Genomic DNA, 26,768 nt, shown 5'->3' with positions numbered 1-26,768 from the left:
TCTTCTCTCCTTCCTTCCGTCCGTCCCTCCCTCTCTCTTGCTTTCTCTATTTCCAACTGCCAGTCTGTTTTCCAGCACTTTTTGTTTTCCCCTCTTCCCCCCATCTCCCCTCCCAGCACCCCCTCCTTCCCCTCCTCCCTTTCCAACCGCCTGCTAGTCTGTCTTCCACCACTTCTTTCAAACACTGCTTCCCAAATCATGCTGTGACACCTCACCAGAACAGACTTAGTGTTTACCATCCGGTGTCTGCTTCCTGACATGCATTCATGAGTTAACTCCTACAGGCCCTGCTACCTTGTGGAAGAGGGCACTCGAGGGCTCATATTTTACTTTTTAGCATCCCTTTCACTGCTGCCCTAAGGTGGTCCTCCGGCCATTTCTCTCTGCTTGAGTTTCTCTGTGTTTAACCTTTCCTGAAATCACTTCTCCTATTACTACCGACATTCGAGTGACTCATCTTGGGAGGTGATATGCAAGACAAGTGACATTAAGATAGAACAGTCAGTCAGTCAAACGTGTGTTTGAATAGCCTATGTCCATAATCATACTCCTGCCTTGGAAGAGAGCTGTCTGGCTAAGAGGCAACACTGGTGGGTTTCACTAGCTGACGTTATTTCTGTATTCGAAGTGAGGGAGTTGTTAAATCATCATTAGCAGCATAAGCATAGTTATTCACACCTTTGTTGTAGATATTTGGTAACTGGCTATACATCACTTATTCTGCAGCTGACCTTTTCTTTTCTTGGGATTCCTGATGTTTATAATAGGAATCAACTTATATATACATGCACATATGTATATTGACGCATGCACACACACATACTGAGGCTTTGTTAATTGACATTAACTGCTGGTATTTTTCTTATTAAAAAACATATTTCTCTATTGGTCTATTTGCACTGCTTTGTTTTAGCTTCATCTAATGCACTGGAACTCCACACTGTACAGCAGCATTGATGAGGCAGTAGGGAAGAAGCACGGCATAGCTATTATTGCTTTGTTTGTGCAGGTAAGTTTCCTGTATTACACTTGTCATGCACTATCATTTGTCTGAGGAAAATGCATTCCTTTCTGTTTTCTTTCATTTTTAAGAATTTCATAAAATAAAACAATGTATGACTGCTGGTGTTCTATTCAAAAGATACTTCTCAGTCATGTCTTCTGTGTATGTGCAAAATAAGTAATTCTTGTTTAAACAGGATATTGAAAGTACGTTAGTTAGAAGGGATAATATGTAGTCACCCATCCCTCTCTGTGACTCTGCCTATAAGCGGATGTCCACTCTCCATTCCTCTGAAGGCAGAATGAGGGCTGTCAGGAGGTAGAGGTGCTTCACTACCACTGTAATGTGTTTTTCTCCATTCCTGGCCAGGCCTGCTGTTCAGGGGTCAAGGAAATATACAGAGGAGAGGAGGAGAGAATAAAAAAAACCCTAGTAACCCATAGGCACAGACAAAAACTGGTAGTAGGATCGTGCTTTTCTAAACACGGGGACAAGCATGTTTCTTCACACAGGAGAAATATGAGGTGGGGTCATACTACTTCTTCAGAGACTCCAGACTGAGAGTAGAACGAGTCTTGCCACAGACCCGCAGGAAAGACTGCGATGAGGAGGCTTACAGATTGCTGGGGAGAAGGTGTAATGCAAGCTGGGAAGTTAGCCCCATAATCTAATTGCTGTTGAAGGTTTTTCAAGGGCTGCCACCCCATAAAGAAGACTTGCAGTGTTAGTCCTCAAACACTAGATTCCCATCCTCCTCATGAGAAATGGCAAACTGTTTTATTTAAGTGCGTTTGGAGGAAGAGGTTTAAAGTTTGTGCTTAGATCAAATGAATTTTCTTTCACAGTGATATTATTAATTTGTCATACTTCATAACGAGTTTATAAGTGCCTTTGAGCTTTACCTCTGTGTGAATTTAAAGGTACATTGGTTACAGCTCCAACACTCAGATAGAACTGCTAAAAATGGAAGTTAGAAAGTCTTCAGTTTTGTATCCTAGAGGGCCGTGTGATAATTGCTTATGTAAGTCACCTTCTAATTCCAGCAGAGGTAACGTTCAAGTTAGTTAGAAAGTTATATATAAGTTCTTAAACAAATCTGAAACTTCAATGATACATTTTCCATTTCTGGTCTCTCACTTTCATCAGAGTTCCAAAGGGCTTTTTCATTAGCCAAGGAAGACATCATATAATTACAATTGACCAAGAAAAAAGAGTATTTATGCTGTTTATTAAAGGAACAGGGAGAATAAATTTGGTGAATATTTTTTCCTATTAAAGGCATGGAAATATAATAGTTTTGCACCACAGTTCTCAAATACATCATTTTAAGGTCAGTGAAAATATTTTCACCGATTTAAGTGACAGCCCTTGGTGATTATTAATTTAGAAACAGTGTCTTTGAAGTGATTTCAGTATCTTTTACGCATTTCAAAGGTTTTAAATTGAAATCCCATTCTGGAAAAAAAACCCAAATCCTCTTAAATTCCTAGAAATAACAAGGTACCTTTTGTTGACATTCAGTTGTTTCCTTCCAGTGACTACTGTGCCATTCTGTTCCAAGAGAAACAAAAAGCAAACAAATTTTTCAGGGTCTGGCTCTCCTATTCTCACTCATTCCTGCTTCATGCCTCACCTCATATATGTGCATGTTGGCAAAGAAATCAAGTGGAAGGCCGTTCTGACTCTTGCTATTTTGACAATGTTGGGAAGGTAAAAGCTAGGGTCCTAGAATGGGTGATTTGGATCAGAAGCAGCTGAAATCAGTGTGTAGAGTGAACAACACTCATAGAAAATAAGAGTCTCTTATTTAAACAATGGGTTTCTTTTGAAAGCTCCATCTTCTGTGCCTTAAAGGCGTTCAGTAAAGGCAGTGCGGCAGGCTGTCAGGGCCCCAGCTTTCACCAGCAGGATCCCAGAGATGCTGTGAGGGAGGGGATCTGCCATTCTGCGCTCTGCAGGCAGGAAAAAAACTCCTCCGAGCTTCAGAGACACCTTGGGCCAGATTTGCAACGCTGTGGAAACAAATTCAAAAAGTGTCTGTCGTGCTTGTTCACTCTGTTCCTTTCTGTGTACTTTTCTGACAAAAACTGGTAAGGACAAACTGTATCCTTGGCATTTATATGCCATAATGCTGCATGATTTTGACTCCGCATGCAGTATATGCTGCAAAACAGGGTTAGTAAAAACTTACCAGACTTAACTGTGACTCTTTCTCTTGTTCTGTGAGTTTCTGTCTCTACTTTAAAGTTAGTTACACGTCGTTTACTTTTGACTGGTGGCTTTATAGTGATTTAATCGTTGGGAGTTGCTATGTATCAGTGTATTTGGTTAACACAAGGTTGTGTAGCTTAACTAAAAACAACTACAGAACTTACTGTTCTGGTTGACCTCTCTCTTGCCTCACAGTTTCTGAAACAGCAAAATACTGAAACTCATCTTTGCTTGCTGTATTTCAGATAGGAAAAGAGCATGTAGGCCTAAAGGCTGTAACTGAAATTCTGCAGGACATCCAGTACAAGGTAAGGCATTGTCTGAAGAAGTGCTTCCTTCACTGACCAGAGAGAAAGTGAGCCAAGGGTCTATACGAAGCCAAGAAAAGGGTTTCAGATGTGCCTGTAGTAAAACCATGTGTGAACGCCATTATTTGGTGGCCTGTATTAGAACCTCAGCATTTTGCAGTATTCAGATAATGTACAGTCTCTGTAGTTACTTCCTTTGCTGGTGGCCAGAAAGCTTGATCTCCTATGCCAGTAACTGATTGCAAATACTACCTTTTCAGTGATTATCATGGAGTCAGTGTGAATGCAAGTGCTGCAATATGCTTAGTGAACACCAGCAGCAGTATCTCCAAACTTATCTGGTTTTAATTTGTAGAGAAAAGGAATAGATGCACTGAGTACCTATATTAACTTGCAGTGGGAAATCAGCAAAAACACAATGCCGTCTTGTCAGGTGGATTATGTGTGGGGATCCTGAAGGACAGATAACAAGTTTAGCAGGACTGAGGAGATATGAGTGCTCTCCAGAACGTTGAGCTGTTATTAGAAGGGAATTGAAAATCTTCTTTTAGTCAAATATACCATATAGGTAAACTTCAGTTATGATGTTTAATAATACAAACTCATTGTTTATGAAGGTGTCAATGAAAACAATAGCGTGTAGAACTCTGTAGTTTCATTACTGAAAGGACAGCCAAGTAGAGGAAGGTCATGAAAGGCCTGGTTATTGTGAGTGTGTTATACTAATGAATTTCAGAGAGGGTCAGCATCAAACATACTTTTGGCATACGTAATATTTTCTTACATTATGTATTTGGAACCAGCTTTATTTTATTAAGTGTTATTCATGTCAATGAAGGAAAAGCTCACTTTGGCCCTTGTTTTTTAAACTCATTTTGTATGGACCCCCTGAATTTCATGTAGAGAATTTCAAGGCTGGGACCTGGAAGAAGCCCAGGTACTAAAGGCAGAAAGTTAACAAATTGCTGAGATAACCTTAGAAGTACAATTTAAAATAGAATAAAAAACTGTGTTTGTGTAGCTGCAAGGACAAATGCAATGATGATTAAATGGGGGCTATTAATGAGGTTGCTTTGCACAGGCGTTCAAGGCTTAATGTTATAAGAACACACAGTGTGTTTTACCTCTCCATTCATTATCATTTTCATAAGAAACTAGACATGAGATTGATTTGTATTCATTTTTTCAGGGAAAGTCCAAAACAATACCCTGTTTTAATCCCAACTCTTTATTGCCAGGTAGGTGCCTTTGCTTACTTTTGTGTGTGTGGATTACTAGCTAATTGCAGAGGCTGAGACAATCTTAATCTAAAGCATAGCCTAATTGCAGGCCTGAGAGTGTGTCCCATAATGTAATGCATTTTGCACTTAGTGGTGCTCACAGGGACAGGGATGAAGTCCCTTTGGAATTTATGATAAATCTACACTTGCATCGTATGAGTGGGATGTGATACTGTAGTCCATGTACTTCTGGCAACGCTATGGCTAACTTTCTTGATGATTTATCGTCCCACCTAGGTAGGGAGCTATGTGTAGTGCTTCCATTACTACAACATAAAGTAGGAAGCTGGTATTTCTTAAACAGAGGCCTGTTTTCACTCAAGAAAGCAGAAGGTTATCCACTTACCAAGGTAGCTTGTTCACAACATCAAAAGACAATGTCAAAATGCAATGACAGTTGTATAGCATACAAAGGGTAGTGACAATGGGAGGCAAATTCAAATTCATATAGCTAAAAGTTAAAGAGTAATAGTAAGAAACAACCATTTCCTCTACCTTGTCTTGAAAAACAATGTGACTTTTTAAAAAATGCATTTCTACAAAACGAGCGTTTCTGCAAGGAATTCTTCTGAGCTAAATTCTGTGTCATAGTGGTAAGATCTTTACTTTTCCAGAGTAATCCAAGCCTACATTAAACTATATTAATTGTATCAAAATAACATTATTTAGGTTGCAAAGTCAAGTGCTCAGCAACTAGGAATTGCAGGAATTAAGGCTGCCTGTGCCCCTTCATGCATATGTGTTACAAAATATCTTTTAATTGCGTGACCGTAAGTTATTTTTTACAGGAACCCTGCCTCACAGTTCCTGTTTGATGCTGATCAAGTCACATAAACCAAAATTTTCATAAGTCATCTCTAACTATGTGTTCCTCATTTTCTAGGTGCCCGACTTGAGATCATGGGGTCTGATTTGCAGAAGTGCTGAGTGCTTACACCTCCAACTGAAGTCAATGGGAGCAGTGCTCTGACTGCATTAAGTGCTATAGAAAGTTAACTACTCTGAGAAATCAGGTTCTCAGCATCTCATATTGAACACCTCAAATGAATAGGTGCATTTGACCTTAAATTCTCTGTGCCTCAGTTCCCCAGCTTTAAAGTGTGGGGGTAATCTGTCCTTCCTCACCACTCTGGGGTGTTGGAAGGATAAATTAATTCATGTTTGTGAAGCACTCAGACACTGAAAAATTGAGTGCATTAGAAATAGGAAAAATTAGAAAATGTGGTCACCCTAACAAGCAGGATTTGAATAGCATGGCAAAAAGAAGACCAAGGACCACATATTGTACTGAGAAAGCCAAATGTTAGTAGATGTTTTTCAAAAGAAAGTCATCCGTCTTTACAAGTAAATGATGAAAGGTTCTCTAGAAAAAACATACGTGATCATGTAACAAGATAGTGTCACAATGCATGCACAGGATGGGCTGAATTAATTCTTGCAGTTCTTAACTTTTGAGTGTTTGATCATGCAACTTGTTTTCAATGGATTTGCTATGTAATTCCCTAACTGAGAAAGAAAATTACACCAACAAAACAAAATCCATTCACTGACAATCACAGGCTTCATTAACAAGATTTAATTCTACTGATACTCCTCTTAGCTAGTAGTGAAATGGCAGTAACAGCTTGGTTAGGTCAACCAAGTAGGTTTATTTGTTTCCAGTCTCCCATTCTGTCCTTGTCAAGCTAGTCACAACCTTCCCTGTAGCTCTCCATACCATGATTAACCAGCTGTTGTCTCCAGTTCCTTTGTAGGTTTGTTTCTTGTCCCCTCTTCTACAGTCAGGCAGTTTCCTCTCTGTACTTCTTAAACTGTGTCAGGGAGTTATTTGTGAGTATGTCCTACAGCAGCAAAGGAAAGCTCTGTGTAGCCTCACTTACAAAGTGTGGTGTGACTGGAATCTTTGAGGAATTAAAATTAAAACAATTAAAATCAAATGTGTTGTATGTAGAGTTAAAACTCTGTTTGGAGAAACCATTGTACATTTTCTTGAGAGACGGCTGTTTATTTGAACAGTTATTTATAAACCTATTAATAAGTTTATAAACGTATTAAAATAAGTTTATTCTTGAATAGACCTAGATTTTTTCCCCTGTGAAATTCAACTCACTTTTCTAAGGCTAGGAGGCACCAGTGCATCTCAAAAAATATGTCACTGGAATTGTGAACTGAAAAGTTTGGCTTCAGCTGTTTTCACTGAATTTTTCAAAAAAATAAAATAAATTCACCCCTGAGACATATCCTAAATGTAGAAGTCAGTTAAAATCTGATCGCTACAGCTATTCTGCCTTCAAAATGGGATGTTTCTCGTAGCTTTTGACACTGACAGGAGTTCTTTCCCACCATACTATTTATTTGCTGTGTTTAAGGAGTTGTGCACATGTTATTTTTCACATCTATAAAGTGGCATTTTCATCTTTAAAATACTCATCTGCAAGGGGAAATTACTGTAATATAATGACCACAAGCTCATGTACATTCACATGAGAAAGCAGTGGACAGTGCTTGGCAGGTTATAAATTCACACCTTAGCTCACTGCATACTAACTTTATCATATGAGCAAGCCCCTGGCTATCATAAGCTGTCGTAATTGAAAAGCAGAATTATCTTCCTTAATGTCATTAAAATTCCACATTTCTTTTCATTTCAGATCCTCTTCTGCGTGACTACTGGGTGTATGAGGGCTCTCTAACCATTCCACCCTGCAGTGAAGGTGTCACCTGGATATTATTTCGCTATCCTTTGACTGTGTCCCAAGTGCAGGTAACAGCTGTGCTGAAAGTGACCTTGGAATATGGTTATGAGCTAAAGGTTATAGCGTGCAAATATATATATCAGGACATTATATCTGTTCTCCTTGAAGATCCCATTAGATCACTACATGGCTTTTCAAGTAAAGGTTAAACCTTTTGAGTCACTGAAAGCAATGCAAAGGTCAGAGATGAAAAACCTTGTTATCATTTATCATCTGCATTTAAAATAATTCTTTATTTAAGTGAAAGAAAAAGAAAGAAGTCAATGGGCAAAAGAAATTCAATTCTTTGTAATTGTAAGCTTTCAAATATCACTGCTTTTTGATGTTAAAGGAACAAAAAAGCACAGAGAGACACTATGTGCTGGAGAATGAAAAATGTTAACATAGTACAGGCTAGCTATATTGCATTGAACTATATTTAACTTATCTTGCTCTTTTTTAATTCTGTTTTATAATAAATGTCAAATAGAAACTACCTATTTAAATTTGATTTCCCATGTATGTATTTTAAAGTGTTTTTTTAAAAATTATATCTGACAGTAATGTGAGACTTTCTATAGAAAATATTTCAAACCTGTCTATAACTAATCCCAGTAAAAACAATGAAAACTCCTCATGAATATTTTCCCCCAGTCTGTGAGTCCCAGCTGGAGGAATATGGGCTTAATTTAAGTGAAAATGTCTAGAATCCCTGAAGCTGAATGCGTTAATTTTCATTGCCTGCTCTGAAGCATGTGCACACAGAAAGGAAAAAAGAATAAAAGGTGATAAATTCAGATTTAAATTATTTCATCTTTAATAATCTAAAATTGTGCTAGTAACCCCAGCATAATATTTAAACAATTTTAACAATTTGAAATTGGCAGTGTTTCTTTTCATATGAAAAACTGAATTCTAGTTCTAATCATAGGATAAAAGCAATAGCTCCCAGTAAACTTATTTTTACGGTAGCTGCAACTTAAATGTACCCCATTATGAATGTGATATTTATTTGTTTATGAAAGGGTCAGTCCTATGGCTGCTTACTATTGAGTAAATGGAAACAGAACTCTCTTGTCATTATTAGATTCAGAATAACTTTTAAAGACAGAGTGCATTTTGTAACTTGGTAGCTAATTCTCCAGGTATGATATGGATAAATAAGAGGATATAATCAGAAGTATAAAGACCATACCTATAACACTGAGACATTGTATGGTATTTTATTTCATACTACTTGCTGATTCTGTTCTCTCTATTCCCTTTTAATCCTGACAATGCACAGAGTAGGGCACAGTTCAAGCCACCCATGTGTGGTGGGAGGTGGTGGGGGGTTGAATGAAAGAGGAATTAAGCAGAGAAATGCAACTTAAGTTAATATTATTTTGTGCTCATATAGCACAAGAAAACAAGATGTTGGAACATGGTGAGACGGGGATAAGTCTTCAGAAGAGAATATTGGGCCACTGGTATAAAACCACATGATGATGGCTTGGATGGGCGTATGCTTCGCTGAGTGAAAAACTGGCTGGCTGGGCCCAAAGAGTGGTGGTGAATGGAGTTAAATCCAGTTGGTGGCTGTTCACAAGTGGTGACCCCCAGGGCCCAGTAATGGAGCTGGTTCTGTTTAATGTCTTTACCAATGACCTGGATGAGGGGATTGAGAGCACCCTCAGTAAGTTTGCAGACGACACCAAGTTGGGTGGGAGTGTTGATGTGCTTGAGGGGTAGGAAGGCTCTACAGAGGGATCTGGACAGGTTGGATCGATGTGCCAAGGCCAATGGTATGAGGTTCAACAAGGCCAAGTGCCGGGTCCTGCACTTGGGTCACAACAACCCCATGCAGCGCTACAGGACAGGGGAAGAGAGGCTGGAAAGCTGCCTGGCGGAAAAGAACCTGGGGGTGTTGGTCGACAGCCGGCTGAATATGAGCCAGCAGTGTGCCCAGGTGGCCAAGAAGGCCAATGACATCCTGGCTTGTATCAGAAATTGTGTGGTGAGCAGGACTAGGGAGGTGATCGTCCCACTGCACTGGTGAGGCCGCAGCTCAAATACTGTGTTCAGTTTTGAGCCCCTCACTACAAGAAAGACATTGAGGTGCTGGAGTGCATCCAGAGAAGGACAACGAAGCTGGTGGGAGGTCTGGAGGACAAGTCTTATGAGGACTGGCTGAGGGAACTGGGGTTGTTTAACCTGGAGAAAAGAAGGCTGAGGGGAGACCTTATTGCTGTCTACAACTACGTGAAAGGAGGTTGTAGTGAGGTGGGGATTAGTCTCTTCTCCCAAGTAACAAGCGATAGGACAAGAGGAAATGGCCTCAAGTTGCTCCAGGGGAGTTTTAGAATGGATATTAGGAAAAGTTTCTTCACAGAAAGGGTTATCAAACTTTGAAACAGGCTGCCCAGGGAAGTGGTTGAATCACCATCCCTGGAAGTATTTAAAAGATGTGTAGACGTGGTGCTAGGGACATTGTTTAGCGGTGGTTTTGGCAGTGTTAGGTTGATGGTTGGACTCAATGATCTTAAAGGTCCCTTCCAACCCAGATGATTCTATGATTCAGCGTTACCTTCTTGATTTAATTACTAAGCACATTCTGAATACCACTCTTTAACCAGAGGTATTCCTGTAGTGCCTGGGGAAAAGAGTGTGATTTATAACCATGGCCTTCTTTAGGTGATGGGTCGCTAGTTTGTGTTGCTGCATTACTTTGATTGGTATAAACCAAATCCAACAAGAACACTGCAGTGATGAAGGGCTCACAAGTCATGGAAGGGCTTGGGTGATGATGCTTTTTCCTGCCACAGACACAGTATGCAGGTGAGATGTGGCATTGGAGCAGAGTGAGAGGTTGGAGTGGACTTACGCCAAGATGATCCATGTACTTATCCTAGATCAGCATTAATTAGAAAAAAAATCCTCACTGCAAGTTATGAGTGCAGCAGCATTAAAGTCAAGGTTGCGCAGAAAGGACTTACTAAGAAGATGAAGGATTTTTGCCAAGGTGGGATAAAAATTTTGCTTGCATCAGTAGCTGCTTTCAGATGTCAATTGAAAATAAATATGGGGACAAATAAGTGAGAGGGATTCTGTATTAAAAAGGGACTGAGAGTTCTCCAGGATGCCCAAAATAAGATTTTGGGAGTGCTAGCTTATTTTGCTATAGCCTAGACATCCACTTTTAATTAGCGTTTTGGCTGCAATTAAGTATCTGGCCTCTTTTGTGCGTGTGGGCATGAGGATAGATTAGAAATGCAAGGGCTTTTGTCTATGGAAAATAAGAGGATGTAGTTTAGCATATACCATTCTGAATCATCCATGGAAGGTAACGACATTTAATTTTATTAAGCCTACTGTTGTATTAAAGCATAGATATCAGTGCAAATGCATTGCTAATGAATTTAAATATATTATTTTGTGTCATTATATATAATAATAAATATATTATTAAGTGTCATTCACTTGTAGAACTTTCTTCTGTGGGATACTAATGAACACAGCTTATGAAACTTCAAGCGATTTATATAAATACTAGTAGCATCTATGGTCATAGCTGGTAAGAGACAAATTCAGGGATTTCTATTGTCATTTGTCAGGCCATAAAATAATCAACTTCTGAGTGTCAATAACAAGTAACAATAAAGAATGACATAGTCTGCTGTGGAATAGGTTTTATTGCCTTCCTCCGATGAAGCTAGTTAATATATTGGAGACAAGATACTCATTCACATTCTCATTTGCTGTAATTAAAGTAGCAATATTGATTAGGTTAACAAACTGTGGGTCATAAGGGGAAAAAATGAATAAAACTGCAATTCTAGTTCATAGTCACATCTATATATTATCATGTGCTTATTTTGAAACAATGGAGTAGTAACTATTTTGGCATAGGCCTAATAGGCTGACCATTGCAAAGTAGAGAACCTTTTTCTGTTTCTCCTGAAGACATTTATAGATATTAAAGTTCAACTGATGAGTTGTTTCGCAACCGATCTGAGTCAGTTTTTAAGTGAAAAGAGATTAATCTCCATATGCACCTCACTTCAGCAGCTGGGATCTGAGTGTGTTGGTTATATGAATGGCAAAAGAGCAAGCCAGGACCGCAGCATCAGGATGTGCTTTTCTGGAGTCCAGTGCTGTTTCCTCGCAGCAAGTAATTGATACAAGGCTTCACTTCCATCAGAGTGCCATTTCCTTCACAGGTGGTTCTGTGAGGTCTGGGTAAAGTGGGCCGACGACTCTTCTCCCCTGGAGAATAAGGGCTTTGCAAATCTGGTTCTTGGAGTTTTATTACTGACCTCAGTGGAAAGGAGCTTATCTGGAAAGTTGCACCACCAGTGCTCTTTTTTGCATATTCCTGCCATCCTTTTGTGGTTTTTATCATCCTCACTTGTCTTATGTTGAAATACACAGCCCAGAAAGAACTGTGTTGACTGCTTTTGTGAAACACATTGCCCATGTGTGTACACTGCTGAAATGCAACGAGAGAAAATAGAAAAATCCCTGGTAAGGGATTAAAATTAGGCTGGTAAAGAGCAGGAGATAACTGAAAGGCTTGCTCATGCTTCTCTCCACTATATTTTTTAAAAAATCGGACATTTGTGAATAATGTGCTTTGTGGTTCACTGAAGCCCAGAACAAGTACAGTCTAAGCCACTTAGAGTAGGGATTTTAAACAATGGTGGGGCAGGAGCGGTTTTTCTGCTGTACTCATTGTCAAAATTAACTGGTTTTGTATTGAATGGAGAGGTCTCTAATCCTTTTGTCTACCTTATTCAAAATCAAGACCTTCTAAAGGACAGAAATAGTAAGAAGCATATGGAGCTGGAGTGGGAATTGTGCAAAATTAATGTAGTCCGTGAAATAAAGCACTCTGAGAGGTTCATGGTGTTCTGTTCCCTGGGAAGCGGGTCTGTGTTCTTGGAAGGTATCATGTGAGGCATGTGAAATTTTCAGTCAGAAGGATAATGCTTCTGTTCCTCATACAGAAGAAAAGTTTCCTCATACAGAAGAAATGTTTGTAGAGAAAACATGCATGTTCTACTCTTCAGCAAATATGTTAAGTGAAACAGAAGAAAGCAGTGTTCAGGATCTGAATACAGGGAAGTGGTAAAAACATTCTCGTAAAATTCTACAAAACAAACTAAATGCTTTGACTCAGTGGAAATGTGACTTGTTAACATTGCGGATTTACCCCTTCACTGGTTAAAATTTGATCCTGAATTTCAGCATGAACAGGCCTAGGTCATCCTTAATGTCTTCTGGGCATGAGAAAAACTTTTATAAATGGCTATTCCTGTTGAAAGTATGTGAATATCCAAGGGTGCTTAGCAGTGTGCCTCTAAGATACCTTATTTCAGTCCAACAGGGTGTACTTCACAGCATTGACTTGTGAGGGGTTGGGAGGAGATAGTAAGTGGTTCCATATGAGATGAAGCAGGGTGAATAGGGCACATGTACTGCCTTATCGTGTGGAAATTTAATAGGGAAAGTAGTGTCAGCACAGCTAGTGTCCTTTTCTAACAGAACCACTTTTCAAGAGTGAGGCAGACCATGTGTAAAGAGGGTCTCTGTCACGGGGGTCTGAACCATGATATGAAGGACTAAACAAGGAGGCTGGTGATCTCAGAAGCAATTCCCCCTTGGACCAGGGTTGCAATTCTTGACTTCCCTGAAGACTAAACAGCAGGCAGGGGAATCGGGTCACTCCTGCTTTCCTGACTGAAGAAACTGGAAGTTGCTTTGTGAGAAGTACTTTCTGGAGAAAGATTTTGCTGTGGGGACTGGGGCAGAGCATTTGTAGTTACAGTAGGAGACAGCTTGCAAATGCCAGCTTTGCAGAGAGCCTGCTCTTCCCTCTTCTTCATCTGTGTTTGTTTGAAGTCTCTCATTCTCAAAAGATCAAACAAATGCCACGTTCTTGTAAAATGCTCCTTCCTAAACTACAATTATTTCAGACTTTCTAGAGTTGATTTAGATGGTGAAAGAGGGTAACTTTACAAAACCCATTCAGTGATTTACCAGCACTTGACTCCTGAAGACTTTCTCAGTTCCAAGCCTGTAGTGGGCTTGTTTTCAGTTTGCTTAAAACAAACAAACAAACAAACAAATCTTCCAAAACAGCGTTCTGCCTCTAAAAGCACCTTCAAGGAGTTTTACAGTTCATTCTGCTTTTCATCTTTTGAGTCTAAGCTGTTGCTTTATATCTCAGCTGCAAGAAGCTGAGTGTTGATTTCTAAGCACGCTGTTTCTTGAGGAAAATAAAGCAGAGCAGAGCTAGCCTCTAAATCAAGTAAATAAGTCTGTACCAATTCTGCTGCAGAGTGGAAAACCACAATGAAGGCTTCCAGGTTGCAGTAAGAGAGTATGCTCCACAGGCAGTATAAGAATAAAAATGCCATTACCTGCTGTTTAGTACCTCATTTCTTTTAATTCTGGGATCATACTTGCATTCTCCTTGTAATCCTCCGTAGGCTGTTTTTCGTGGAGAAATTAACTCTCTATAATCTCTTACATATACATATAATCTCTTATATATATCTTACATATAATGTCTTACTGCATCCATCTCTGGAGTCCCTGGCATAAGAAGGACATGGACTCGCTGGAGCGTGTCCAGAGGAGAGCCATGAGGATGATCTAGGGGCTGGAGCACCTCTCCTATGAGGAGAGGCTGAAAGAGTTGGGGCTGTTCAGCCTGGAGAAGAGAAGGCTCCGGGGAGATCTTATTGCGGCCTTCCAGTAACTAAAGGTGGCCTCCAGGAGAGCTGGGGAAGGATGTTTTACTAGGGCATGTAGTGATAGGATGAGGGGGAATGGTTTTAAACTGGAAGAGGGCAGGTTCAGATTAAACATTAGGAAGAAGTTTTTCACTTTAAGGGTGGTAAGGCACTGGAACAGGTTGCCCAGAGATGTTCTGGAGGCCCCATCCCTGGAGGTGTTCAAGGCCAGGCTGGATGTGGTCTTGGGCACCCTGGTCTAGTGAGAGGTGTCCCTGCCTATGGCAGGGGGGGTTGGAGCTCGATGATCTTCAAGGTCCTTTCCAACCTAAACCATTCTATGATTCTACATGATAAAATGATTAAATACTTCAGGCTCCATTTTGCTTTCTGTGTAGCTTCAATTTCAAGTTACAGCTGATCTGGATAGTGAGGCATCACAGGGTCAGTAGAAGTACAAAGGTTCAGGCTAGGGGAGTCAGCCTCCAAGTAGGTTTGCTGTATCCACCTAAGATAGCTTGCCAATGTGCCAAAGCAAAACTAAACACAATTATTTTAGTAGTTGTAACTACTTATTTAAAATACCAGACTCTTAAAAACATCACTGTTGAACAACAAGGTTTAATATTGCTGAGATATGCATTGATTTTCTTAGTTTTTTATCACACAGAGCTTGATCCCGATACCAGGGATGGAGATGGAAGCTGCCTACATTCTTCCCAACACCAGATTAGATTTAGAAAAATCTACAAAAATTCTATAAACCAGAAACATATTTATTTTGGACCAATTGAAATGTTTTGTATTAATTTTTGACTGTGTTTGGTTTTCTAAGTACACTTAACACCTACATCTACAGAACTTTTGAAGTGATACTTTATTTTGATTGGAAAAAAAATGTTTTTCTATATAAAATGTCAACAGACTTCCTCTAAAGCAGAGTCTGTTCAGATTCTCCTGGTTAAGAAAATAATTTTTATTTAAATGAAGCAACAATTTCAGGCAATAAGTAAATCACTGGAAGAATTTAAAAACAATTTATAGTCAACCTAATTATTCCTGAAATGCACTTCTTTGAAAAAAAGACCAGAATGATTACTGTCATGTCACAACTGTGAGGTTGATTCATAGGATGTAATGTACAATGGCTGAGAAGGTTATAGATCCCAAAAGAAGTTATGAAAAACCAAAGGATAAGCTTGCCAAACCACGTGCATAAAAGTTCTTATTCTTCTCTATATGTTAAATGTTTTGACCGTGCTGACAACTATTTTAAAATGTTATTAATGATGTATATTGACCTTAGGATATGAGACCAGAACACTCCAAGTTTCAAAGCTGCAGAAGTGGCTGGACAAGGCTGATTTTGATCATTAGTCCCACAGTGAAGAATGTATCTCAGCTTCTTCATGTCTGCTTTTTTTGCCTTTCAGATAGAGGAATTTCGTAGACTGAGGACACATGTTAAAGGTGCTGAACTTTTAGAGGGCTGTGATGGAATCCTAGGAGATAACTTCAGACCGACTCAGCCACTTAGCGATAGAGTCATCAGGGCTGCATTTCAGTAACAGAAAAGGAAGAACAACAAAAATAAATCTTTATTCAGGTAAGTAAAAGCTTAGCAGAAAAATCAAAGCATTGAAATAATTTTCGTAGGGGAGATTTAGCTAAAGGAGAAAACGCACTGAGTTCATTTCAGGTAATGTTATGATATATTGTCACAATTGTAAATTTTGACACTGTAGTGTTTTATTTTATCCTGTGGTATAACAGTTTGGTTACTCTTGGTTCTTTAGTGGCTGGAGTAGTTTGGTCACTATTAGGTTCTTTAGTGGCTGGAATCTTAATACACGATTTAGCGAATCGAAATATTTGTATTGACTTCAGTAGGCAGTGGATCACGCTGAGTTAGATCACAGTTACTTCTTGTAGCTTCAAATTTCTCCTACTGTGGTGAGCAACAGCACGATATGCCTAGATTATGTGGTAGAATTCCTCAGTTACTGAGGTTCACTGATTGATTTCTTCCTGTGAATCTTTCCAGTGTTATATTTTACTAGGGCATGTAGCGATAGGATGAGGGGGGATGGCTTTAAACTAGAAGAGGGCAGGTTCAGATTGAACATTAGGAAGAAGTTTTTCACTTTAAGGGTGGTAAGGCACTGGAACAGGTTGCCCAGAGATGTTCTGGAGGCCCCATCTCTGGAGGTGTTCAAGGCTGGGCTGGATGTGGCCTTGGGCAACCTGGTCTAGTGAGAGGTGTCCCTGCCTATGGCAGGGGGGTTTGAACTCAATGATCTTCAAGGTCCTTTCCAACCTAAACCATTCTATGATGCTATGAAAAACCAGGGCATTAGTTCTGGAAGGAGGCCTTTAATTCTCAAAGGCAGCCTTTTTTTGGATCCCTTCTCCCTGCTTTACAATGCTGTTCTTTCCCAACAAGTCTGCATCTTGGGCAAAACCAGCACAGATAAAAGAGGAAAATAATTAACTTCTGCCATGGCTAATTTTTCATATTTAATTCATCAAAGTAGTTTCTGTTTCTTGTCCTCAGTGATGTTTTCAGCCTTTATTGGCTCACGGAGCAAGAATTTAAGGATGACTTGATTCAATGCATATGAGCTAATACACGTGTGAATGTGGATTATCCCCGCTTCAGTTATTAAAACCTCCAATGTCGTATTCCTCTAGCCTCTATCAGTTATGAGATAAATTCCATCAATGCTCAACAGTTATTCCTAAACCTCATTATACTTAGTTAATTAATGTTTTACTATTATGAAAAACCTGGTAATGAGCTTCTTAGAGAGTTAAAGAAAATTTGCTGTCAAGACAACTAGTTGCCTTGGAAGTAGTGAGCTGATACCAACATTTATGGCTGATTTTGTAATTAAGTGGTCCCACCTTGATACGAATAGTAAGATAGCTAACTGGGAAGTCTTCAAGAAAAGAATGAATCTGTTCACTTGTTTTCTTTAATAAGTCCTACTATTTTTTAACGTAGTGAGTTTTTTCGTCTACTGTTGTACAATAAACTTCATTTAAGTAATAAAAACATTGGATACTCCCCATTACCCTATTTTACTAGTAGAATCCATTATATAAAAGCATCTGTTTTTCTGTCTGCACATTTCTTCAAAGCCATATGCTCACAAGAGAACCAATTCATACAGAGTTTCACCTGGAAGCATGCTGCTGAACGTTTTTTGATAAACACTTTTGAGTAAGGACATTTATTTGTACACTAAATTCTTGCCCTATCTAGGTCAATGGCGGAACTCCTTAGTTCATGTCAGGCTCTGTTGTGGAATTAAGCCTTTTCAGAGCATGCTGTAGGTACAGCCCGCAACTTTGTATGAAGTTAACAAATGATCAGGCAGCAGATAACCCCTAAAAAAGATTGATAATTCAGTGCTTCCAAAAATGGATCCATTAAAACTGAGTGGGAAGATTATCTTTCCTCCTACATGTGACAGAAGTTATTAAATGGGCTAGGACAGTGGACAATAATTTGATGGTCTTTTGATATAGAGTAAGCATTCAATGTAGTGTATGCATCCAAACATTTTTGAAGTAAAAGGCTTATTTGTATTTTATAACCCTATTTAATATCCACATCCCAGAAGTTAAGCAAAGAAAGCAAAACATTGGTACATTTATTAATATTGTTTTCTCATTCCCAATATTTAATTTTGGGCACATCTCTAAGCCCAGTTCTCAATTACATGGTCCTCTGCAGTCGCCAGATGTTGTCACTTTAATCTTGAAATGGATGTTTCAAATTCATCCCAGCTTCTGCATAAAAATTACTTGGGAAAATCATAGCAATATTAAAGTACAATTTTTCTCAGAAAGTGAATAGTGCCCTCAGGCCAGTGCAGGTAATTCAAGTCTGTAACAGTGAAATTACTTGACACGCTGAGTTTGAATTTTAAGCATGAAGGAGTTTTCTTTACAATGCTGGAATTGAAATGTAAAAATTTCCCCTTTGCTTTCATGTTTGAAATTTTATTACATTTGTCAATACCTATAAAGATTTGTTTTAAATAATGAGATTTATCTTGGCCATGCTTCACAAAATAATCTGCAGTTTTAATTCTCAAATGATGGAATTTTTAATGTAAAATGATAGTAGTCACTGAAGGGCTATACTAATTATGGACTCTCAAGCACTGAGAAAGAACTGTGGCATTGTGTAGCCCACAGAAGAAATGGCACTTGGCTCTCTACAGCTGACTGAATTGTTTATCAGAAATTCATTTCACTGGGTCTTCTTTTTAGTTTTGGATGCATCAGTGCAAATAGCACGGAACCAATCAAGGGTTCACAATATATTCTTGCTATTGAGTTAGTTTCTGGGGAGCTGGGAGTTAGGTATATGAAGGATAAAAAGAAATCATGTAGCTTTGATCACCTTTCTTCTATGCAAAGAGGGAGAAAGAGAAGAAAACAATCCTACCTACTTTGCAGTGATTTCCTCACAGAGTTCCCTCCAGAAGGAAGGTGTTCTCTCCAGGAATGAACAGTAGCTTCTCACACAGACCTCAGACATCCTCAGAAAAGATATCTTCCCTTCTTCACAGGAATGGATCCTTGAGCTGGGATTGCTCATATTGGCTGAATATTGCTATAAAGACTCAGTAGCAGATGGGGAGATAATAGTTTGCAGGGTGGCATCTGCATAGTGATCCAAGAGGGAGCATTTTTTCCTTACAAAGAGATTACCTTTTATTTTGAAGCTCAGTTATGTCTTGGATAGTACAATTACGAACACACTGGTGGACTTCTTTCCAACATGATGCACCTCTGCCAAGGCTGCTGGAACTCCTGTCAGTACAGTTTTCAATGTTTTCTTTTATTCCACTTGAAGAACCTTGAGGAACATTGGTTTTCCATGACCTCGTCACTCTGTAAGGGAAAGACGGGGACAGATGTTTCCGTAAGTGTTGTACACACAGGAGTAAAAAGAGGTTGCTTGAAAGGTCTAATTAGTTTTGACTGAATCCTGTCACCAGGCAGAAGGAGAGGACTCAAGGGATAAGGGGGAGTGGAGTCAGATCCCTCCTCGGAGAGGCAAGCGAAACCCTTCACAGCCCCCCTCACCATCCCAATTGCCCTTGCATAATAGGTATGGGGCTTTGGAAATCGAGGACCAGGCGATTGAGGATGGAGAGGATGATCCATCCAGTGAGGTGCCCAGTGCTGGGCTCTCACCCCCATGCCTCAGGACTTCCTCAACCAAGAAAGAAAGGAAGGTAATTGTAGTAGGTGACTCCCTTCTGAGGGGAACAGGGGGCCCTATTTGTAGACCGGACCCATCCCACAGGGAAGTCAGCTGCCTCCCTGGGGCCAGAATTAAGGACATATGGAGAAAACTCCCTGCCCTGGTTAAGACATCAGATTACTACCCGCTACTGATATTTCAGGTAGGTGGTGATGAGGTAGGTACCAGAAGTCCAAGGGCAATAAAGAATGACTTTAGGGCCCTGAGACGGCTGGTTAAGGGATTGGGAGCACAAATAGTGTTCTCCTCTATCCCACCATTTGCAGGGATTGACGAGGGGCTAAATAGGAGGAGCCAGGAAATTAACTCCTGGCTCCGAGACTGCTGTATCTGGCAGGACTTTGGCTTTTTTGATCATGGGCTGATCTACAGGAAACCAGGCATGCTGGCAACAGGTGGGGGAAGCCTAACCCGAAGGGGAAGAAAGATCCTGGGACAAGAATTATCAGGGCTCATTCATAGGGCTTTAAACTAGGTTTGAAGGGGTATGGGGGTGAAACCAGGATTACAAAAGTGGTGCCTGGGAGAAGCGTGCCAGTGCTTCTGGGTAAAAGTGTTAGCAAGGTCTTGCAGCCTGTCCCAGTGATGGTGGGGGATGGTGAATTGTGTGGCAGCAAAGACATGAGGGGTAGTGATAATTTGGTAACTACAGTAGTGTCCGAGCATGATCAGGTGCGAATTAGGGCTTGTCCCCCCAAGAAAGTGGCAGGACAATTAGCCCAGCTGAAGTGCATCTATACTAATGCACGCAGCATGGGGAATAAACAGGAGGAGCTGGAGGCCATTGTACAGCAAGGAAACTATGATATAGTTGCCATCACAGAAACGTGGTGGGAGGACACACACAAATGGAGTGCTGTAATCGATGGCTACCAACTTTTCAGAAGGGATAGGCAAGGAAGGAGAGGTGGTGGGGTGGCCCTCTATGTTAGGGGCAGTTTTGAATGTCTGGAACTTAAGTGTGGATGACAGTGTTGAGTGTGTATGGATAAGAATTAAGGGAAAGGCCAATAAAGCAGACATCGTGATGGGAGTTTGTTATAGACACCCTAATCAGGATGTAGAAACCAATGAAGTATTCTATAAGCAGCTGGCAGAGGTCTCACGATCATCTGCCCTTGTTCTTGTGGGGGACTTCAGCTTCCCAGATATCTGCTGGAAATACTATGCAGCAGAGAGGGAACAGTGCCGGAGGTTCCTGGAGTGTGTGGAAGACAACTTCCTAACACAGCTGGTGAAGGAACCAACTAGGGGAAGTGCCCTACTGGACCTACTGTTTGTTAACAGAGAAGGTCTTGTGGGGGATGTAAAGGTTGTAGGTTGTCTTGGGCAGAGTGATCATGAAATTCTTGTGAGTGAAATTCTTGTGAATTCAGAGTGATTAATTCAATTCTTGATGAAGCAAGGCGGGGAGCCAGCAGAACTGCCACCTTGGATTTCTGAAGGGCAGACTTTAGCCTGTTTAGGAGCATGGTCGAGAGTGTCCCTTGGGAGGCAGTTTTGAAGAGCAAAGGTGCCCAGGAAGGCTGGGCATACTTCAAGCAGGTGCTCTTAGAAGCACAGGAGAAGGCCATCCCCATGTCTCGAAAAATGAGCAGATGGGGAAGAAACCAGCCTGGCTAAATAGAGAACTTTGGCTGGACCTCAGGAAAAAAAGGAAGGCTTACATTCTCTGGAAAAGGGGGTTGGCAACTTATGAGGACTATCAAGATATAACAAAGCTATGTAGGGGGAAAATGAGAAGGGCCAAAGCTCAATCAGAACTCAGCTTGGCCACTGCAGTTAAAAACAATAAGAAGAGATTCTTTCAGTATATCAGTAGAAAAAGGAAGACTAGGGAAAATGTAGGCTCACTCATGAATGAGACAGGTGCCCTAGTGGTGGAAGACACAGGGAAGGCAGAGTTACTGAATGCCTTCTTTTCTTTGGTCTTCACTGCTAAAGCCGTCCCTCATGAATCCCATACCCTGGAGACAAGGGAGAAGGTCTGGAGAGAGGAGGATTTTCCCTCAGTTGAGGAGGACTGTGTCAGAGAGCACTTGGCCAAGCTGGACATTCATAAGTCCATGGGCCTTGACAGGATGCACCCGTGAGTGCTGAGAGAGCTGGCAGATGTTATTGCTAGACCACTCTCCATCATCTTTGAAAGGTCATGGGAAACAGGAGAGGTGCCTGAGGACTGGAGGAAGGCTGACATCACTCCGATCTTCAAAAAAGTCAAGAAGGAGGACCCAGGGAACTACAGACCAGTTAGTCTCACCTCTGTCCCTGGGAAGGTAATGGAGCGACTTATTCTGGATGTCATCTCCAAACATGTTGAGGAACAGGAAGTTGTTGGAAGTGGTCAACGTGGATTTACCAAGGGTAAATCATGCTCGACCAATCTGATAGCTCTCTATGATGTTATAACTGGTTGGCTGGATGAGGGGAGAGTCATAGATGTCATCTACCTTGACTTTAGCAAGGCTTTTGACACTGTCTCCCATAACATCCTCATTAGGAAGCTGAGGAAGTATAGGCTAGATGAGGTGACAGCGAGGTGGATTGAGAGCTGGCTGTGTGACAGAACTCAGAGGGTTGTGATCAGCGGCACAGAGTCTAGTTGGAGGCCTGTAACCAGTGGTGTCCCCCAGGGGTCAATACTCGGTCCAATTTTGTTCAATATATGCATTAATGACCTGGATGAGGGGACAGAGCGTATCCTCAGCAAGTTCTCTGATGATACCAAACTGGGTGGGGTGGCTGACACCCCAGAGGGCTGTGCTGCCATCCAGCGTGACCTGGACAGGCTGGAGAGCTGGGCAGAGAAGAACCTAATGAGGTTCAACAAAAGCAAGTGCAAGGTCCTGCACCTGGGGAGGAAGAATGCTAGGCACCAGTACAGGTTAGGGGCAGACCTGCTGGGAAGTAGTTCTGAGGAGAAGGATCTGGGGGTCGTAGTAGACAGTAAATTATCCATGAGCCAGCAATGTGCCCTTGTCGCCAAAAAGGCCAATGGAATCCTGGGCTGCATAGGGAAGAGTGTGGCCAGTAGGTCGAAGGAGGTCGTTCTCCCCCTCTACTATGCACTGGTGAGGCCACAACTGGAATAGAATCATAGAATCATAGAATTGTCTAGGTTGGAAGAGACCCTTGGGATCATCGAGTCCAACCATCTACCCTACTCTACAAAGTTCTCCCCTACACCATATCCCCCAACACCACATCTAAACGTCTCTTAAACACATCCAGGAATGATGACTCAACCACCTCCCTGGGCAGTCTATTCCAATGCCCAACCACCCTTTCTGTGAAAAATTCTTTCCTAATGTTCAGTCTAAATCTACCCTGTTGGAGCTTGAAGCCATTCCCTCTTGTTCTGTCATTAATTACCTGTGAGAAGAGACCAGCACCAACCTCTCTACAGTGTCCTTTCAAATAGTTGTAGAGAGTGATGAGGTCTCCCCTCAGCCTCCTCCTCCTCAAACTAAACAGTCCCAGCTCCTTCAACCGCTCTTCATATGATTTGTCTGCTAGGCCCTTCACCAGCTTCGTTGCCCTCCTCTGCACTCGCTCCAGCACCTCGATATCTCTCTTGTATTGAGGTGCCCAAAACTGGACACAATACTCGAGGTGTGGCCTCACCAGTGCTGAGTACAGGGGCACAATCACCTCCCTACTTCTGCTGGCCATGCTATTTCTAATACAATCCAGGATGCCATTGGCTTTCTTGGCCACCTGGGCACACTGCCGGCTCATATTCAGCCACTTGTCAATTAGAACCCCCAGGTCTCTTTCTGCCAGGCAGCTTTCCAGCCGCACTTCCCCAGGCCTGTAGCGCTGCATGGGGTTATTGTGGCCCAAGTGCAGGACCTGGCACTTGCCCTTGTTGAAACTCATACCATTGATGTTGGCCCAATGCTCCAATCTATCTAAGTCTCTCTGAAGAGCTTCCCTATCCTCCTGGGAATCAACACTCCTGCTTAACTTGGTATCATCTGCAAACTTGCTGATGATACACCCTATGTCCTTATCAAGATCATCAATAAAGATGTTGAACAGAAATGGTCCCAACACTGAGCCCTGAGGCACTCCACTTGTGACTGGCCGCCAGCTGGATTTAAATCCATTGAGCACCACTCTTTGGGACGTTCCAGTCAGCCAGTACTTGATCCAGCGGATCGTATGCTCATCCAGGCCGTGCGAAGCCAGTTTTTCCACGAGAATTGTATGGGGGACAGTATCGAATGCTTTTTGAGAGTCCAGGTATACAATATCAACAGCCTTTCCCTCGTCCAATATTCTGGTAATCTTGTCATAGAAGGAGATCAGGTTCGTCTGGCAGGACCTGCCTTCCATAAACCCATGCTGACTAGGCCTGATCCCCTGGTTGCCCATTATGTGGGTTTTGATGGCACTCAAGATGACCTGCTCCATGACCTTCCCTGGTATCGAGGTTAGACTGACAGGTCTATAGTTACCTGGATCCTCCTTTTTGCCTTTCTTATAGATGGGTGTTACATTTGCCACCCTCCAGTCCATTGGGACCTCCCCAGTTAGCCATGATTTCCTGTAAATGATGGAAAGCAGTTTGGCAAGCACATCTGCCAACTCTTTCAGCACTCTTGGGTGTAGCCCATCCGGTCCCATAGACTTGTGTGCGTCCAAGTGGCATAGCAGGTCACTGATCTCTTCCTCTTTAATCGTGATGCTCTCATTCTGCTTCCCCTCCCTGTCTCCTAGCTCTTGAGGCTGGGTGTCCAGGGAACAGCTAGTTCCACTGCTAAAGACTGTCGCAAAGTAGGCATTGAGCACCTCAGGCTTTTCCTCATCCTTTGTAACTATGTTTACCTCTGCATCCAATAAAGGAGGGAGTTTTGGGCTCCCCAGTTCAAGAGGGACAGAGAACTGCTGGAGAGAGTCCAGCGAAGGGCAACTAAGATGATTAAGGGATTGGAGCATCTCCCTTATGAGGAAAGGCCGCGAGAGCTGGGACTCTTTAGCCTCGAGAAGACAAGGTTGAGGGGAGACCTTATTAATGCTTACAAGTATCTAAAGGGTGGGTTGAAGGAGGATGGAGCCAGGCTCTTTTCAATGGTTCCCAATGACAGGACGAGGGGCAATGGGCACAAGTTGCAACATAGGAAGTTCCGTTCAAATATACGGAAAAACTTCTTTACGGTGAGGGTGACAGAGCACTGGCACAGGCTGCCCAGGGAGGTTGTGGAGTCCCCTTCTCTGGAGGTTTTCAAGACTCGCCTGGATGCAGTCCTGAGTAATGTGCTCTAGGCAATCCTGCTTTAGCAGGGGAGTTGGACTAGATGATCTCTAGAGGTCCCTTCCAACTCTGAAACTCCATGATTCCGTGAATCAAAATGCAGACTCTATGCATGCCATACTCACAAATCTTCAGAAAATCTGCTCTTCAACTTTGATTGAAATCTTGACAGAACTGAACCCTTTGGCTTATGATCAAATGGCGTATGTTGATCTTTGATGAAGTTGTGGTAATTTGTTGAATTGAAGGCAGTGATGAGACGTAAATGATAAATCATGGTGTGTAATTTCAGGTAAAGAACTGGTGGGCTTTTTTGTGGGGTTGTTTTTTTTTTTTTTTGGTAGATGTTCCTTTATCATGAGAAAGACCAGATCTCAAAATATCTTCCTCAAATTCTAGAACAAAGCTTGGCCAGGTTATAAAGAGAGCCTTCAGGGAGACACAACAGGTCTACAAAGGTAGAACTTTGTAGCTCCACTGCTCTCTTTAACCCAATGGGCTTTAGAGTAAGTTTGTTGCTATCTAGTTGGCCTCTTTTGGCTCTGCTTTTCTGCTGAAAATGCGTCTCTCTTCTATATAGCCTGGTGTTAATGAGTCTTTGGGCTCTATTGTGTGGTGTTTTTGAAATACATCCTTTAGAGAACAGCCTTTACATCCTTTTCTCTCCTGCAGTTGCCAAAGTTTTCACATCTGTTTCCTTCAAAAAAGCCTTTTTTTTTTTTCCTTATTTCTAACCTTTTTCAATCATATCCAGTAGTGACAGAAGCAGTCAGGTGTTAAGGAATTTGTGGGGAAAGTTCAGTACACATTTACTTTCAGACATGGAAAGTGAAAAAATTGAGTTAAGTTTTAAGCAGTGAAGAACAATAGAATCACAGAATAGTTGTGGCTGGAAGATGCCTCTGGAGATCTAGTATTGCAATCCTCTGCTCAAAGCAGCGTTAACTGCAGTGAGTTGCTCAGGGCCATGTCCAGTTGGATTTTGAATATCTGTAAGGATGAAGACTCCACAACCTTTTTCAGCGACCTGTTCCTGTGTTTGACCACTCATATGGGAAAAAAGCTTTTTCTTAACTTTAAATGAAATTTCCTGTGTTTCAATATGTACCCATTGCCTCTTCTCCTTTCACTGGATACCACTGAAGAGTCTGGCGCCATCTTCTATACTTCTTTTCACAAAGTACTTTTACACATGGATGAGATCCCTCTTGAAACATCTTTTCTTGAGGCTAACAGTCTCAGCTTTCTCAGCCTATCCTTCCATGACGGGTGCTCCAATCCCTTAATCACCCATTACTGGACTCACTCCAGTATGTCCATGTTTCTTTTGAATTGGGGAACCCAGAACTGGACCTGTTACTCCAGATGTTTCATCAGTGCTGAGGAGAAGCGAAAAATCATCTCCCTCAACCTGCTGGCAGTGCTCTTCCTCGTGCAGCCTAGGAGGGTGTTGGCCACCTTTGTTGCATGTGTGCATTACTGGCTTATGTTCAATTTGTCTACCAGGACACCCAGATCCTTTCCTGAAAGAAAAGATAGAAAGGGTAACATTGTGACTTCCTCAGTGCTGCCTCTAGTTTTTTTGATTCTTCATACTTGACTCAGAGCCCTTGCTGTAGGCATCAGGCTATTTCTTGGTAATCTCGGGTAATCTTCGAAAAAAAATTTTGATTCTTACTGTCATACAGCAGAACTTAACAATGGGTTTCACAAATGCTACCACTCCTAGAAATAAAATAAGAAAAACCCTAAATCTTCCATTTTATTAAAGGCTATTTTTTTTGGTAATTTGGGTCCTGACTCACTATTTTTAAACATGTGAATTGTGAGTATTCCAGCAGGATATTTTATTTTATTGCTTTCCACCTTACCTAATAGATAAGGACCTTTACAGCAGTGTATTCTTCACTGAAAACAGCATCATTTGTGGTTTCCAATGGATTTATTAACCTCTCTTTAATCATTGTTGCTTTA

At 41.3% G+C, this 26,768-nt stretch overlaps 2 protein-coding genes across 2 annotated transcripts in view; one reads left to right on the top strand and one right to left on the bottom strand.

The window, feature by feature from the left end:
* The window catches only part of CHD7 (chromodomain helicase DNA binding protein 7), a gene marked incomplete at its 5' end in the record, with an annotated part of 588,463 nt that overhangs the window by 215,958 nt on the left and 345,737 nt on the right, over window positions 1–26,768 (bottom strand). The gene's annotated exons all lie outside the window — the stretch shown is intronic.
* The window catches only part of CA8 (carbonic anhydrase 8), a 57,457-nt gene that overhangs the window by 23,556 nt on the left and 7,133 nt on the right, over window positions 1–26,768 (top strand). The window contains exons 4-8 of the mRNA XM_082499697.1: window positions 914–1,009; window positions 3,460–3,522; window positions 4,712–4,760; window positions 7,454–7,566; window positions 15,687–15,859. Of these exons, the coding sequence (XP_082355823.1) occupies window positions 914–1,009; window positions 3,460–3,522; window positions 4,712–4,760; window positions 7,454–7,566; window positions 15,687–15,821 (456 nt within the window). The 3' untranslated portion in view covers window positions 15,822–15,859. The remainder of the gene's footprint in view (window positions 1–913; window positions 1,010–3,459; window positions 3,523–4,711; window positions 4,761–7,453; window positions 7,567–15,686; window positions 15,860–26,768) is intronic.

This window comes from Vanellus vanellus (assembly GCF_965231255.1).
Source record: "Vanellus vanellus genome assembly, chromosome: 2".
Taxonomy (NCBI): domain Eukaryota; kingdom Metazoa; phylum Chordata; class Aves; order Charadriiformes; family Charadriidae; genus Vanellus; species Vanellus vanellus.
This window is presented reverse-complemented; position numbering and strand designations above follow the sequence as displayed.